The 13253-nt window shown below is 37.1% G+C and overlaps 1 protein-coding gene across 1 annotated transcript in view; it reads right to left on the bottom strand.

Moving 5' to 3' along the window:
* The window catches only part of scyl1 (SCY1-like, kinase-like 1), a 55620-nt gene extending 43664 nt beyond the window's left edge, over positions 1 to 11956 (bottom strand). The window contains exons 1-5 of the mRNA XM_051932580.1: positions 11764 to 11956; positions 5352 to 5492; positions 5018 to 5140; positions 3584 to 3807; positions 129 to 219 (exon numbers count right to left, since the gene is read on the bottom strand). Coding sequence (XP_051788540.1) covers positions 129 to 219; positions 3584 to 3807; positions 5018 to 5140; positions 5352 to 5492; positions 11764 to 11871 — 687 coding nt within the window. The 5' untranslated portion in view covers positions 11872 to 11956. The remainder of the gene's footprint in view (positions 1 to 128; positions 220 to 3583; positions 3808 to 5017; positions 5141 to 5351; positions 5493 to 11763) is intronic.
* Positions 11957 to 13253: the final 1297 nt, after the last annotated feature.

The following is a 13253-nucleotide window of genomic DNA, read 5'->3' as shown; positions in this document are numbered from 1 at the left end:
TTTGTCCCTTACAGTAATACATCTGATCAAGATTATTATTCTAACAGAACTTTAGTGGATTGTCTGTACTTGGCAAAATAGCTATAATTAATAATATTGTTTTGGCTGAATTGAAACAGCAAACATACCTTGCCAAGTGTTCTCAAAGAGGACGAGCGAGGCAAGGGTCCATTAAACACTTCCCAAATTAAACATCCCAGGCGCCATACATCAGCTGACCTGCAAACAGCATAGATTTTGTGAACTGTAACATTTTTATTACTATACAGAATTGGCTGAAAAGCTGTAGGAAATATTTCCAGTCTCTGGGTAATTATACTTTAAATTATTAATATGGTTCTTTAACACAATAACCTGCCATTAAAGAGATAATGTATCATTTCAAATTAATCTGAATTGGAAGGAAGGTGACATATATAGGGAATGTCAGGCAAAAAGACTTAATATTTTTGGAATGCAGAATATAGTGCAAACAAACCAAAATGTCTTCCATTTTAGGAATCATGACTTGCTTTACCAGAATGCTAAAATGCTAGAAGAGGAAAATCACAATTGTCATTCTCTCATTTATCACAAGTACACACCTTGACATTTAACAATGTAAATTTTCCATTATTCTTACATTTGCCTGTCAATTATTTTACAAACACCTATCTAAACATATACTGAAAGTATGTGCAACTAGGAAGGTTCATTAATATTGCAAGATATTAACATATTGTAGATGGAGTTTAAAAACAACACTAAGTCACTACAGTTTGCTTTTACTATAATATTTAAACTAATCATAGGGAAAATCCTTGCTTTAAATCTATAACCTCGCATAACAAACCTACTTCTTTAAGTGTTCCTGCAATAGTTTGTGAATTTAGAATTAACCTGCTTATGAACTTTAGGATGTGCATTAATGGTTAGTTTTAGCACACAAGACTGTATTCCTCCTTCTACATGTTTGTTAAATAGCAACATATTTTTCCAGATACTGAAAAAAGCAACGAATATGCAGAACCGACTACAAACTTGTCAGTTCTACAGAGTCGAAACTTTTTTTATAGGTGTCATTGGGTAGAAGTGGCCTTTCATCAGATTGCTGACTCAGCTGGAGAATGGCCAGTAGCTGGGAGACAGCTTTTTGGTCGAGGTCTCCAGGACTATGACTATGTCTGACTATGGCTTGTCTGACTCCTATTCTACAATCTGGCTGTGATTCTACAATTAGCTGAAGGACAGATATTGTTGTTTTGATTTATGTTAATTAGTTTCTGCATTTTATGTATTTAAATAAATCTATATCCTTATATTTGATAGTTATGTATTTAGTAAGTGGTATAATTTGTTACATTTTGCCTTGAGATTTATTGTAGCACACTTCGCCTGTAATTCGTGAGGACAGCTGTGCAAGAACAAAATAGATAGATAGATAGATAGATAGATAGATACTAGTACTATTGTATTGCATTTCTGAGGTGGCAGTAATAGAGTAACCATATACAGTAGCTCTGTGAACAGGATTACTTGTGTTCTGTTTTATGTATTATATTTACCCCATTTTGTAACACCCATTCTACCTGCAAGAGGGTTTTTCTCTGAATTGCCCTCCGCAAGATTTCTTCCACCCCCAAACAATTTTTTTTTTTTCGTTTTTGGGAGTTTTTCTTGCCTTTTCAGGAAGTTAACGTGGGCAGGGGTTCGTGTGTGGGGGATGGATTTTGGAGTGGATGGAGAAGGGCTGTTCGTTTGGTTTTGGGGAGGGCTGTCAAAAAACAACTTGTAAAAGCCCATTGAGGTATTTCCTGTGTGATTTGGGGCTATGTAAGAAATTGATGTTGATGCAGAGGTGCTTTAAAAAGGAAAGCAAGTTACTATCAACTACAGAAACAAATCTTTAACACAGATCATGTTGTCTACAATAAGAGTGATTGAAAATAGAAAATGAGAACAAAGATAAGTTACAGTAAAATGCAGCAAGCACTGTCTGGTTAGGATGTCATGTTAAGATAAAAAAAAAAAAACTTTACAAATACAATTTTTCCAGGACCAAGCCTCCACTTATAATGAAAAGTATGGAATATGAAATACAGTAGTAGTATATTCCTTAGCAGCACTGCACAGAAATCCTGAGCTGTGTGAGGGAAGGCACAATCTTCACACAATGTTTATTACAGTAAAATATTTCTCAGTTTGTCTTCTGTTTATATGTACATTTTAAAACAGTTCCTTGTTTGGAGTGGTGGCATATAAGGATAATGTCTTAAGGTATTTATGACTTTTATGGTTGAAAGTAAAAAATATTAATGTACATGATGTGAAAGGACCATCAGGACTGAATACCCCACCCCCCCCCAAATTCAGCCTTACAAGTTTATCATTTTTCAGATTACAGACATTACTGCTTATTAATAAACCAAAAACAATGTATTTTATTATCTCAGTGGTAATATATGTGTGTCCTGCAGTGGGTTGGCACCCTGCCTGGGATTGGTTCCTGCCTTGTGCCCTATGTTGGCTGGGATTGGCTCCAGCAGACCCTTGTGACCCTGTGTTCGGATTCAGCGGGTTGGACGATAGATGGATGGATGGATGATTTCATTATCACGTTTGAAGAGTGCTTATATTTAGCATGGGAATTTCCGTATATCACATTTCTAAAGGTCTTGTTTAATTTATTTAAGAATGACTCTCTTCATGACTGTTTCATCACCTTTCTATCAAGACCATTAGATGATCATATATTCAGACTCAAGCAACAACTGGAATTGCTAGCCGTGGCTATTTTAGCACTAACGTGTGATTTCTTTACGGGCCCCTTCTGGGCAAACATGTTGCTCAATCAGTCTTGAACTAATGAAGACTTCTTCATTAATGAAAACATTCTGAAAGCCACTTACGGTATTGACCCAAGTTTTTCCAAAATATCGTCAGTTTGTCTCAAAGTAACAACATGTGTTAAAGGATTTGTGTCACTGCCTGAAAATTAACTATTTGCAATTTATTCTGCCTCCATGCTTTTGCCAGTTTAAATGCAAAAAAAGTTCATTAAAGATTTGGTAGCCTGCTACCTAGACTCGGGCAAAAGTAACAGCAAATGACAGAAATCGGTTCAGTATGTTGGTCTTGATTAAGATGTTAATAAAAAAAAAAAACATAATGAAAATAAACATTCTCAGGTAAATAGTGGTGGCATTAAAAGAGCAATTAAAAAAATTCACACTGTTAAATAAAAACATTATTTAAAAATAAGGTAATTTTTAAACAAAACCTGAAATTATTAAATGTAATAAATGCATTACTAAAACTAAATAAAATGATGAAATTATATTAAATATGAATTATTTTACTTAATATGTTAATAATGAGTTTTTTCACAATTTATTGAACCCTTTATACATATTGCTGCACCTTTGATATGGTTCTTTAAAATTGCCTTTTTTCTTTATTTAGTTTGGTACAAATGGTGTTTCATAGTCTCATGCAAAGCAGGTGAATTTAAATAAAAAATTATCAGATATATAAACTAGAATGTCTACACAAATCGGCTGCTATGTTAAGATAACAACATGATTTTTAATTAATAAAAAAATACCATTTTTCTCCCGAGTTCCTGTTGCTTTCAGACTTCTCTGGGGGGTCATACTTTTCCATTTCTGAGCCACCAAAACGTATGGGAGGTGCAGACTCGCCTTGTGCAGAAAACATGTAGTCAAGTCCACCCAACTTCCATTCTCCAGCTCGATCCACAAATATAGCCCAAATACCCACATTGTTATGAATCAGATGACAGTCATTCACCAGAAAACTTAATGCTTTCTGAAAAAGTGGAAAAGAAACAAATCAAGAAGTACTTGAATACTATAAGTCAAAGCTAATACGTTACTAGAAACATTAAACAAGGTCATACAACTTTAGACAACAGCTCACATTATAAACTGCAGAATTAAAGAAAAATTACAAACATGGTATTTTAGCTCAGCAAAAGAAACAATATGTATATTGTGACATGTTCTGCTCTTATATTATGGATGCAAAGAAACCTTGTATGCAAAAATTTGGTGCCTTAACTATGCACACCCTAAATTAAACAGCTTTCAAAAAATTCACTTAAAAACACACATGAATTCATAAGGGAGAGATATAATTTTGCTGCACATGGCATTGTAAAAAATTACTCAAAAGCTTAATACAAGGTCCCACTATACGACTATATTACTAATTGAAATACTTAATGAACAATAGCCCATTTGGTATGTTAATTTTAAAATACAAAATATGTATATGCGATATACTATGTTATAATGATGCTGGATGCTAAGCTAACACTTTGTGGCATACTTTAAATCACCCTTGACATACTTCATTAGGAAAAAAAAAAAAAAGATTTTTATACCTTAGCCCTCGACATTTCAATGTATACTTAATTCTGCTAAATTTTCATAATACTTCAACCCAAGTCCACGATAATACTATGTTATAATGATGCTGGATGCTAAGCTAATAATACTTCAACCCAAGTCCACGATAATACTATGTTATAATGATGCTGGATGCTAAGCTAACACTCTGTGGCATACTTTAAATCACCCTTGACATACTTCATTAGGAGAAAAAAAAAAGATTTTTATACCTTAGCCCACGACATTTCAATGTATACTTAATTTTGCTAAATTTTCATAATACTTCAACCCAAGTCCACGATAGGTGATGAATTTTTTTGGTAAAAGGCAACTACTGATTACAAACTATTTAAAATAATGATTCACTGCTAACATAAAAACACCATTCTTGTTGACATTCCTCTAAGATAAAGCTCAAAAAGATTTTACACACGTGCTGTTTATGATTTTCCACATGTGCTAACAGCCCCAACATTTTGTTTTATATAGTTAACTGCAGCCACAACTGGCATTGACCACAGCCCATCAAATGCAGTAATGAAGTGAGAAGCTTGTCATCTTTTGTGAGCTATATGCTCCTGCAGGAAGCATTCTGATGTGCTCCTCTTCCTGTTTGCTCTACTTACTACAATCTGGTGGAATCCCCAGGAGATCTCCAATTCACTCAATCCTCCCGATTCTTTCTTATCTTTTAAGTGAGCACTCAGAGGTATTACAGGCTCAGTTACTATGTACAGGCACTTGTCAGTCTGCCAAGAAAAAAGACACCAATACATTAAATTACATCAAAAAACAACTACGTGCAGAGAATATAAACCATCTGGACTACACAAACAATGCATTTTGTTAAAATCATCCGCACATTAATGGGAATACATCCATGCTCTTTTCATGCAAAGCCGGGTTTATTAACTGAACAGTACGGTACCTGTATATACAAATGAAGGTTTGGCAGCTTACCTCCAGCCCATCAACATAGGACAAGATGTTAGGGTGACGAAGTGTTTTTAACCTCTTGAAAGCTGCTTTGGCTAACTGAGTGTGTTCATCTGATCCTGGCTTCACGTCGTATACAAACACAGAAACAGGATCACCTGTAGTCTAAATACAAGCAAAAGAGTCAACTTGATGAAGAAAATTATGACGAAAATACCAGATGCATAAAAAAAAGACTCAGCCTCAGGAAACATGTTCCTTATTTTTGAACTTTCATGGTTTTAAAAATGTACTGTTGAAAGACAGATAATGTAAAAAATGGACAAATTAAAAATGTTTTATTTGAGTTATAATTCAATCAATATCTCTGCTTCATCCGAGTGAATGACTGTTTGCATCCTAAGCGGATTATGTTTACAACAATTTCAGATTACTTACACACAATTTACTTTATTCCTTTGAGAACACATAATTAAAATCTAATATACAAGAAGGCACCTCCTAAATGAACACTGCATAACACAAATGCATTGCCTAATTATATTCCCATCAGTGTTTCTTAAAATAATGGTATTCTACTAAAACAAAATGTGAAACTTTTATATTCTGATAATAATGATGAATTATTTTTATGCATAGACCTGTCATGCTTAACTAACTCTGAATAAGGTGATGGTGACATAAATCAAGGAAACTGGCAGGTTAGTGCTGGCTATATTTACACTGTATTTAGGTCAGAATAACCTGCCAAATGATGACACACCCTTGGACTTTTACAGGGTTTAAGAGTAAACTGAAACTGATAAGTAAAGGAGACTGGTTTCAGGAAAAGAACCTGCCAAAAAAAGAACTCTTCAATGCAAACAACACATACAGGTCAATATGCTCTGTGTTTGATAGAGAATGACACTGTGATGGAGGTGAAGAAGATGAGACCAAGAGGAAATTCTGAAAATAATCATGGTAGGATGTCCGAGTTTCTCCCTTTACATGTTAATTAAAGGCAGAAAATGGTGGAAAGAAATTATGGGGTTAAGGCTACCACTGAAGCAGTTTTTACAAGCTATTGTATTCATTTGTTTTGATTCTGTTAATTAATCATTTTTCTAGCTCGACTAATAAAAGCACTGTTGAGTTTTCATCATTTCCATATTTAGATAATAATCAGTTGCTATAACTATTTTAGACATAATGTGCCAATAAAAATGAATATTGTTGCTACTTTCATATGCAGATTTAACTTTACCAGCATTTAATAATACCCCCAAAAAACATTTTACAACCCATGCTGCAGAACAATTCAGATTCAGTTTTTCAGCAAATCAGTATTTCTATTATTGAGTTCTGATAACACATACGGTATCTAGAATATTAAAACACATTTAAGACATCAGATTTGTACAGGAGATAACTTTAATCTGTTCAGATAACAGCCTTTTGCTTCTCATCTTGTCAAGCTGAACAGGAGTGTAGTGCATACTTGGGAAGTTAGAACACAAAGCAGAAAACTAGTTTTTTTTATACCTTTTTGTTTGAAAAGCATTGAATCCCAGAGAACTAGCTTTGAGCTTAAGAGATAATGATGCCTCTAGCATTTTCCATAAGAAGCAGCAAAAAAAACTGTCACCATGCTGTGTTACCCCAGTTAGATACCAGTACTCTAGGTGTTCTGTGTGTTTGCTCACGTTTCACGTTTTTTTTTTTTTTTTGTAACACTTTTCAAACAAGCTCCCTTCCTCCTCTCTGTTGCTTTTAAAAACTGACACTTGTTTTCCTCGAGAACACAATCTCCAACTAAAGAAAAGATGCTTGGGAAAGGAGTGGTGGTCAGCATCTTGGTACTGTTATTTGGACTGAATGAAGACTTAATGCAGTATTTATGATTCTTTGCATCTCTGTATTAAGTATTTTCTGTTAAAGATTTCGATGCAAATAAATTAAATGTTTAAGTAAAAGCTTAAAAACTTTGACCCTGTCTGACTGTTACTAGGTTGCCGAGAGGTTTACATTCTCATTCCTAGTCTAGCTGCAGCCCCTTAAAGGTACAAGAGGTCACTCTTGTGAAGCCCTCTTTTGGTGATAAACTGGGTTTATGTAAAGGAGTGAAAGTAGGGCTCAGTCAGAGAAGTAGCCTGCTTATAAAGGTCCCTAGAGTTAAATACATGTGGTACAATATGGACAATTACTCAGGTAAAAAGTTACAAGTAGCAGGAACATATATGGATTTGATATATCTTCCTATCCCCTACTGAGAAAAGAACCCACGAGGTTAGTTGGTACCTTTTATGTTCTGTAATGCGATACCACTGTAAAGCATTATGAAACAGGCACACAGATGCGTGTAAATCTATTTGGCGGGCCACTAGGTGTCTGGTAGCTATCCATCCATTTTCAAACACACTTAATCCAGTTCAGGGTCACTAGAGTAAAGAGTCCTGCTTCGAAAGGAAGGAACCAACCATGGATGGCATGTCAGTGTAATGCAAGGCAAACTCACTTGTATGCAAATTCTACTACCAACAAAATGTATAAGAAATGCATGCTGTTACGTCTTCAGACTTGTTTCAGGTGGTGGAGTAGTTTGTAGATCAAATATTAATGAAAACATAATTTTGTTAATGTGGCAACATTTAGCTCGCCCATAAACAGTCATATGGTTATTAACATTTAATGATATTTTGAAAAAATTGAAATTTTACAATTATCTAATGAATCCGTCTTCACACTCAACAGCATTATAATACAGAAATAACATTTTTGCTTGAAACAAAAAAGTGCCTGCTATAGACACACATTCTTCAATTTTCTAAAGCCATCTTTTCCAGCATTGCATCACATGGAGGAAAAACCTACCACCCGATAAATACCATTGCAGAAAATACACACTTAATGGAGCCATATTGAACTATGAGCTAGGAAGCCTACTCACATAATGGGAGAATATACAAACTTCACTTAGATATGAATACAAGTGGATACCGAACCTCTGAGGTCTGAGACATGTAATATGAATTCTACTTGCTGTTTCACATTAGTGGCCTGTACTTAAAAATGATCTGTATATTAATAATGATAGTATTACAGTGGGTAATGCTGCTCCCTCATCTCAGTTACATCTGCAGTATCTCAGGTTTAAGGCTCATGTCCCTTTATTGTCTATGTGGGTTTTCCTCTGGTTACTCTGGTTTTCCACAAATAATCTCAAACACATGCATGACATGTTAACTGTCAATCAAAAATGAGCCCTGTAAGTTTTGCCCTGTATAGGACTGGTTCTAATATTTTCTCCCATAATTCCATGATAGCCTTTAGCTCCATAACAACTTTGATTGAGATTATGTGGACTTCATGGATGTTATGTTCTTTTAAGTTATGAAATTTAAAGATACGGAAGCAATGCAAGATTTTTGCGTGTGGAAGAAACAAATGGCATAAATGCTGCCGTCTATATTTACTTTCTGATTTTAATCACACCTAAACACAATTTGTGCATACATTTGACTTTTTCTTATAAGCATGAATGGACAACTGTCAGAACATGCTTCCAAGAGTATATTTTTAAGTAAGGCTAGAGCAGTTTCTCCAGTAGTAAACTCAGTGTGCACTGTTAAGATTACGTCAGTCCAACTGTCTAACTGCATTAATAACAACTTGTTTCTATCACATTAAACCACAGAAGTCATTGCAGGAAATCCACGTGGACATGTCAAAAGCGTGGCAGTTTGACAGGAATCCCACTACTTTTACCTTACTGGCTGGGAGGCACTCATCTAATGAGCCTTTTAAAAGACATCATTAAGTGAATTACGAAACAACCAAAAACTAATCCTGAAAGCCCAAACAAGTGAGGAGAAAATAATGTGTTTAGAGAAGTATGTGGATCCATAAAATTACAAGCAAATACCTTGAAATTTTCTTTTTCATGTATCTTCTAATTAGAATCCACTGAATATTCCTAATACTTAATATTCCAATTACTGAATAGGTCAATTCTGAAAAACTATTTTCAGTACACTCTTCACACGATCAAAATGTTAACAGCCTGGAATTTCTTTTTCTGGCCATGCCAGACACACTTGTCTCCTTCTTCCCTCACAGCCTGGAGAAACTGCCCATTAAAAGCACTGAATCAAAAGAGGGTCTGCCCCTTCCGGTCGACAGCATATAAAAGCAGAGCAGCCACAGAGGATGGCATCGCATTTGATGTGGACCTGGCTTGCTTTAATGAAGAATGTTTTTTCTTCCCTGATCGTCTGAACAAGATGTTCATTAGCTTGTTAAAAAAAATGCTTAACTTTCTGTTATTTTCTGTTTTGACTGAATTAAAAGGGGTCTTGTTACCCTGTTGGCATACCAAGCATCCTTTTTTGTCATGCAATCATTTTACAGCTGTATTTATATTTTGACAAATAAAGCACAGACACTTTGCCAGGATAAAAACATGGTCACGCATTGGTGGTGGAGACCGAACTGACCGGTAACACTACTAGAGCCGTTTCTGAACATTCAACTATTCCCTCGGAAAAACACCAGTGACAACTGATACAAGTTGCACTACTGTGCCAGAGGCTTGCTGCCCAACCTATTGCAGACAACTAGGTTTGTGACACCATTGATTTCTACACCATGACATCAACATACATTTCCTAACATTCACTTCCTTCATCTATCCATTTCGAAACTCATTTAATTCAATTCAGGACAATAAGTAGGCAGCATCAGACACAAAGTAGGAACAGACCTGGGATAGTTTGCCTGGAAAATTCAGGTTATATCAACACACAAAACCAAACTGGGCCAATTTAGAGTAAATAGTCATCCTAACATGCTCATCTTTGAAGTCTGCGAGAAAAATACGAAGGCCTGTAGAAAGCAAATACAGTCTAAAAATGACACTCTTAAATACAATCACATGTAATCCATGTCAATAGCCAACCCCCACCATCATTTTACTTATTTATTTATTTTGGAAAAATCTGGTAAACCACCGTGGTAAATATTTAAGTGCTTCATTTACTTCATCTTGAACTACCTTCTAAAACTGCATATTAAGAAAAGATAGTCATTTTCAAAACCACTTAGTCCACTTTCAGGTTTACAGGGAGCAACGGCTAGCAAGACATAAAACAGGACTAGACTAGTTGACATTCCTTCAAATGTTCCACTCACACTCAAATAGGGCCAGTTTAGAATCTTCAAATACACTAATCTAACTGGCACTTCTTTCGGGGTGTTGAAATAAAGCTAATACAGACATGAGGAGAATTTGCAAACTCCACTCAGACAACAAACACGCATTGGGAAAAAAACAGAGGAGTATGAAAACTGTTGTATTAAAATCAACATTTTGCTCATAGTATCTTACAGGTGATCTGCCAAAATATGCCACCCTACCTATTTATGTGAACTCAACCATGTCACTCACTCTGTCCATGCCCCTCCCATAAAAAATATACAACTATCCACACATGCATTTTGCCACCAAGTTTTGAATTACGGTTATCTGATGCCAATGTCAACTGTATTGGGTAAAGGCAGGAATAAACACTGAAAGGGGCACCAGTCCATGCTTGCTCAAGCTAAGCATGGTGATTTGTGCCACTATCCCACAATTCCAGAGTCCTGGGTTCCTACTGTTACAGCGTTGCCTGGTATGAGTAAAAAGAGGGTGCGATGATTGTGCTCTGTGATGGCATCATGTCCAAGGTTGGTTGCCACCTTACACCTGATGCTATTAGAATAAATCCCAGGCCCAGAAATGGATTAAGTGGGCTTTAAAACAGATAGGTGGATAAGTGAACTTTAGTTGTACACTTGTAAAGTGCTTTAGAACAGAAATGTGATATATAATAGTTTATTTTTCTAATATATAGTCTTAATTTAATACCATTGGACTGTGCCACCATTAGTTTTTCTTATGAATGGTTAAAATAAAAATATTTTCACCTCTATCCATAATCAGAAAAACTTTGCCCCTTTGATCATGAAAACCGAGACGGACTAACAGCAGTAGGTCTACACAAGTCTGTTGATGTGCGGTGTCTCCTAGATAACGAGCACTAACTGGGGCCACATTCGGCCTACTAAAGACCCCCGCGTACAATGCCGTCCCCCTATGCGTCCACTGCACACGCCGTAGACACTGATCCTCCTCTTGTGGCGCCGGCAGGTCCGGTCTGTGCAGTTCCTACGCGCACCTTAAGGGCTAGCGCTTCACTAGGGGTTATCAGGCGACGTGGCACTTTGTGTCCAGTGCACTGCCTGTGAGCCGAGCCGAGACGAATCAAAGGGTCGGTGCTCTGTAAATTCTCGCACCTTACGGACTTGTTGTTCTCTGGTAGCCACGTCAGTCACGGCCCGGCTGTTTTTCTACTCGAGCCCCGTGGCTGTGAGCATCGCCTTTACGCAAGGCCTTAACGCCTCATCTTCGTCCTACCTTCCGCTTCCCACGATGAAGTTTCCATATTCCAGCCGTCTCCTGGCAATCCGGTAAGACTTCATATTGGAAATCTTTAACAGGATCCCGTGCGAAGAAGGACCACATTCTGCCTCCCAGGCAGCCGACATGGAAAGCTACGCACACCGGGAAGCAGCGACACGATTAGGCTGAAACAGGGAGTAGAAAGCGCTGCAATGAAAAGGGCGGTCGCTAGGGGGAACCCCGTGTCAAGCATACGTATCTGGGCTTTGATTAGTCGGTCGTCTTCGTCGTGACTCAGTGCAAAAAAACAAAAAAAAAACAGCGGAATAGCCCAACTGGGAAATGCTTAAGAGGAGAGCTGTGGAAAATATAGTTTTGGTAACACCTGAAATTTAATCATTCGTTTTTAAATATCTGTTTTTTAAAACATTAAAAATAATTTTCTCAAATTAAGGAAAAATAAGTGCGTTTACTACAGTAAAAAAGAAGTAACATTTCTTATACTGCCCATTCTTCTTGTTTGCCAGACTATTTTTTTCCATATCCTCCTGTCCTCAGCATCTTGCTCTAGTACACCCACAACCTGCATGTCTTTTCTCACTACATCCATAAACCTCCTCTTAGGCCATCCTTTTTTCCTCTTACCTGGTAGCTCCATCCTTAGCATCCTTTTCCCAATATATCGAGCATGTCCAAACCAATGAATGCTCGCCTCTCTGACTTTGTCTCCAAACCGTCCAACCTGAGCTGATTCTCTAATGTACTCATTTCTAATCCTGTTCATCCTCGTCACATCCAATGCAAATCTTAACATCTTTAACTCTGCCACCTCCAGCTCTGTCTCTGTCTCCTGTTTTTTGGTCAGTGCCACCGTCTACAATCCATATAACATAGTTGGTCTCACTACCGTCCTGTATACCTTCTCTTTCACTCTTGCTGGCACTCATCTACACACAAGTATTCTGTCTTGGTCCTACTGACCTTCATTCCTCTCCTCTCTAGAGCATATCTCCACCTCTCCAGGGTCTCCTCAACCTGCTCCCTATTCTTGCCACAGATCACAATGTCATCAGCACACATCATAGTCCACAGGGACCCCTGTCTAATCTCATCTGTCAACCAGACCATCACCATTGCATATAGGAAAGGGCTCAGAGCTGATCCCTGATGTAGTCCCACCTCCACCTTGAATGTATCCTTCACTCCTACCGCAGACCTCACTACTGTCACACTTACCTTGTACATATCCTGTACAACTCTCACATACTTCTCTGTCACTTCTGACTTCCTCATACAATACCACAACTCCTCTCTAAGCACCCTGTCATATGCTTTCTCCAGGTCCACAAAGACACAATGCAACTCCTTCTGGCCTTCTCTATACGTCTCCATCAACACCCTCACAGCAAACATTGCATCTGTGGTGCTCTTTCCTGGCATGAAATCATACTGCAGCTCACTAATCATCACCTCCCTTCTTAACCTAGCTTCCACTAATATTCCCT

This window comes from Erpetoichthys calabaricus, chromosome 1, assembly GCF_900747795.2.
Source record: "Erpetoichthys calabaricus chromosome 1, fErpCal1.3, whole genome shotgun sequence".
NCBI lineage: Eukaryota > Metazoa > Chordata > Cladistia > Polypteriformes > Polypteridae > Erpetoichthys > Erpetoichthys calabaricus.
This window is presented reverse-complemented; position numbering and strand designations above follow the sequence as displayed.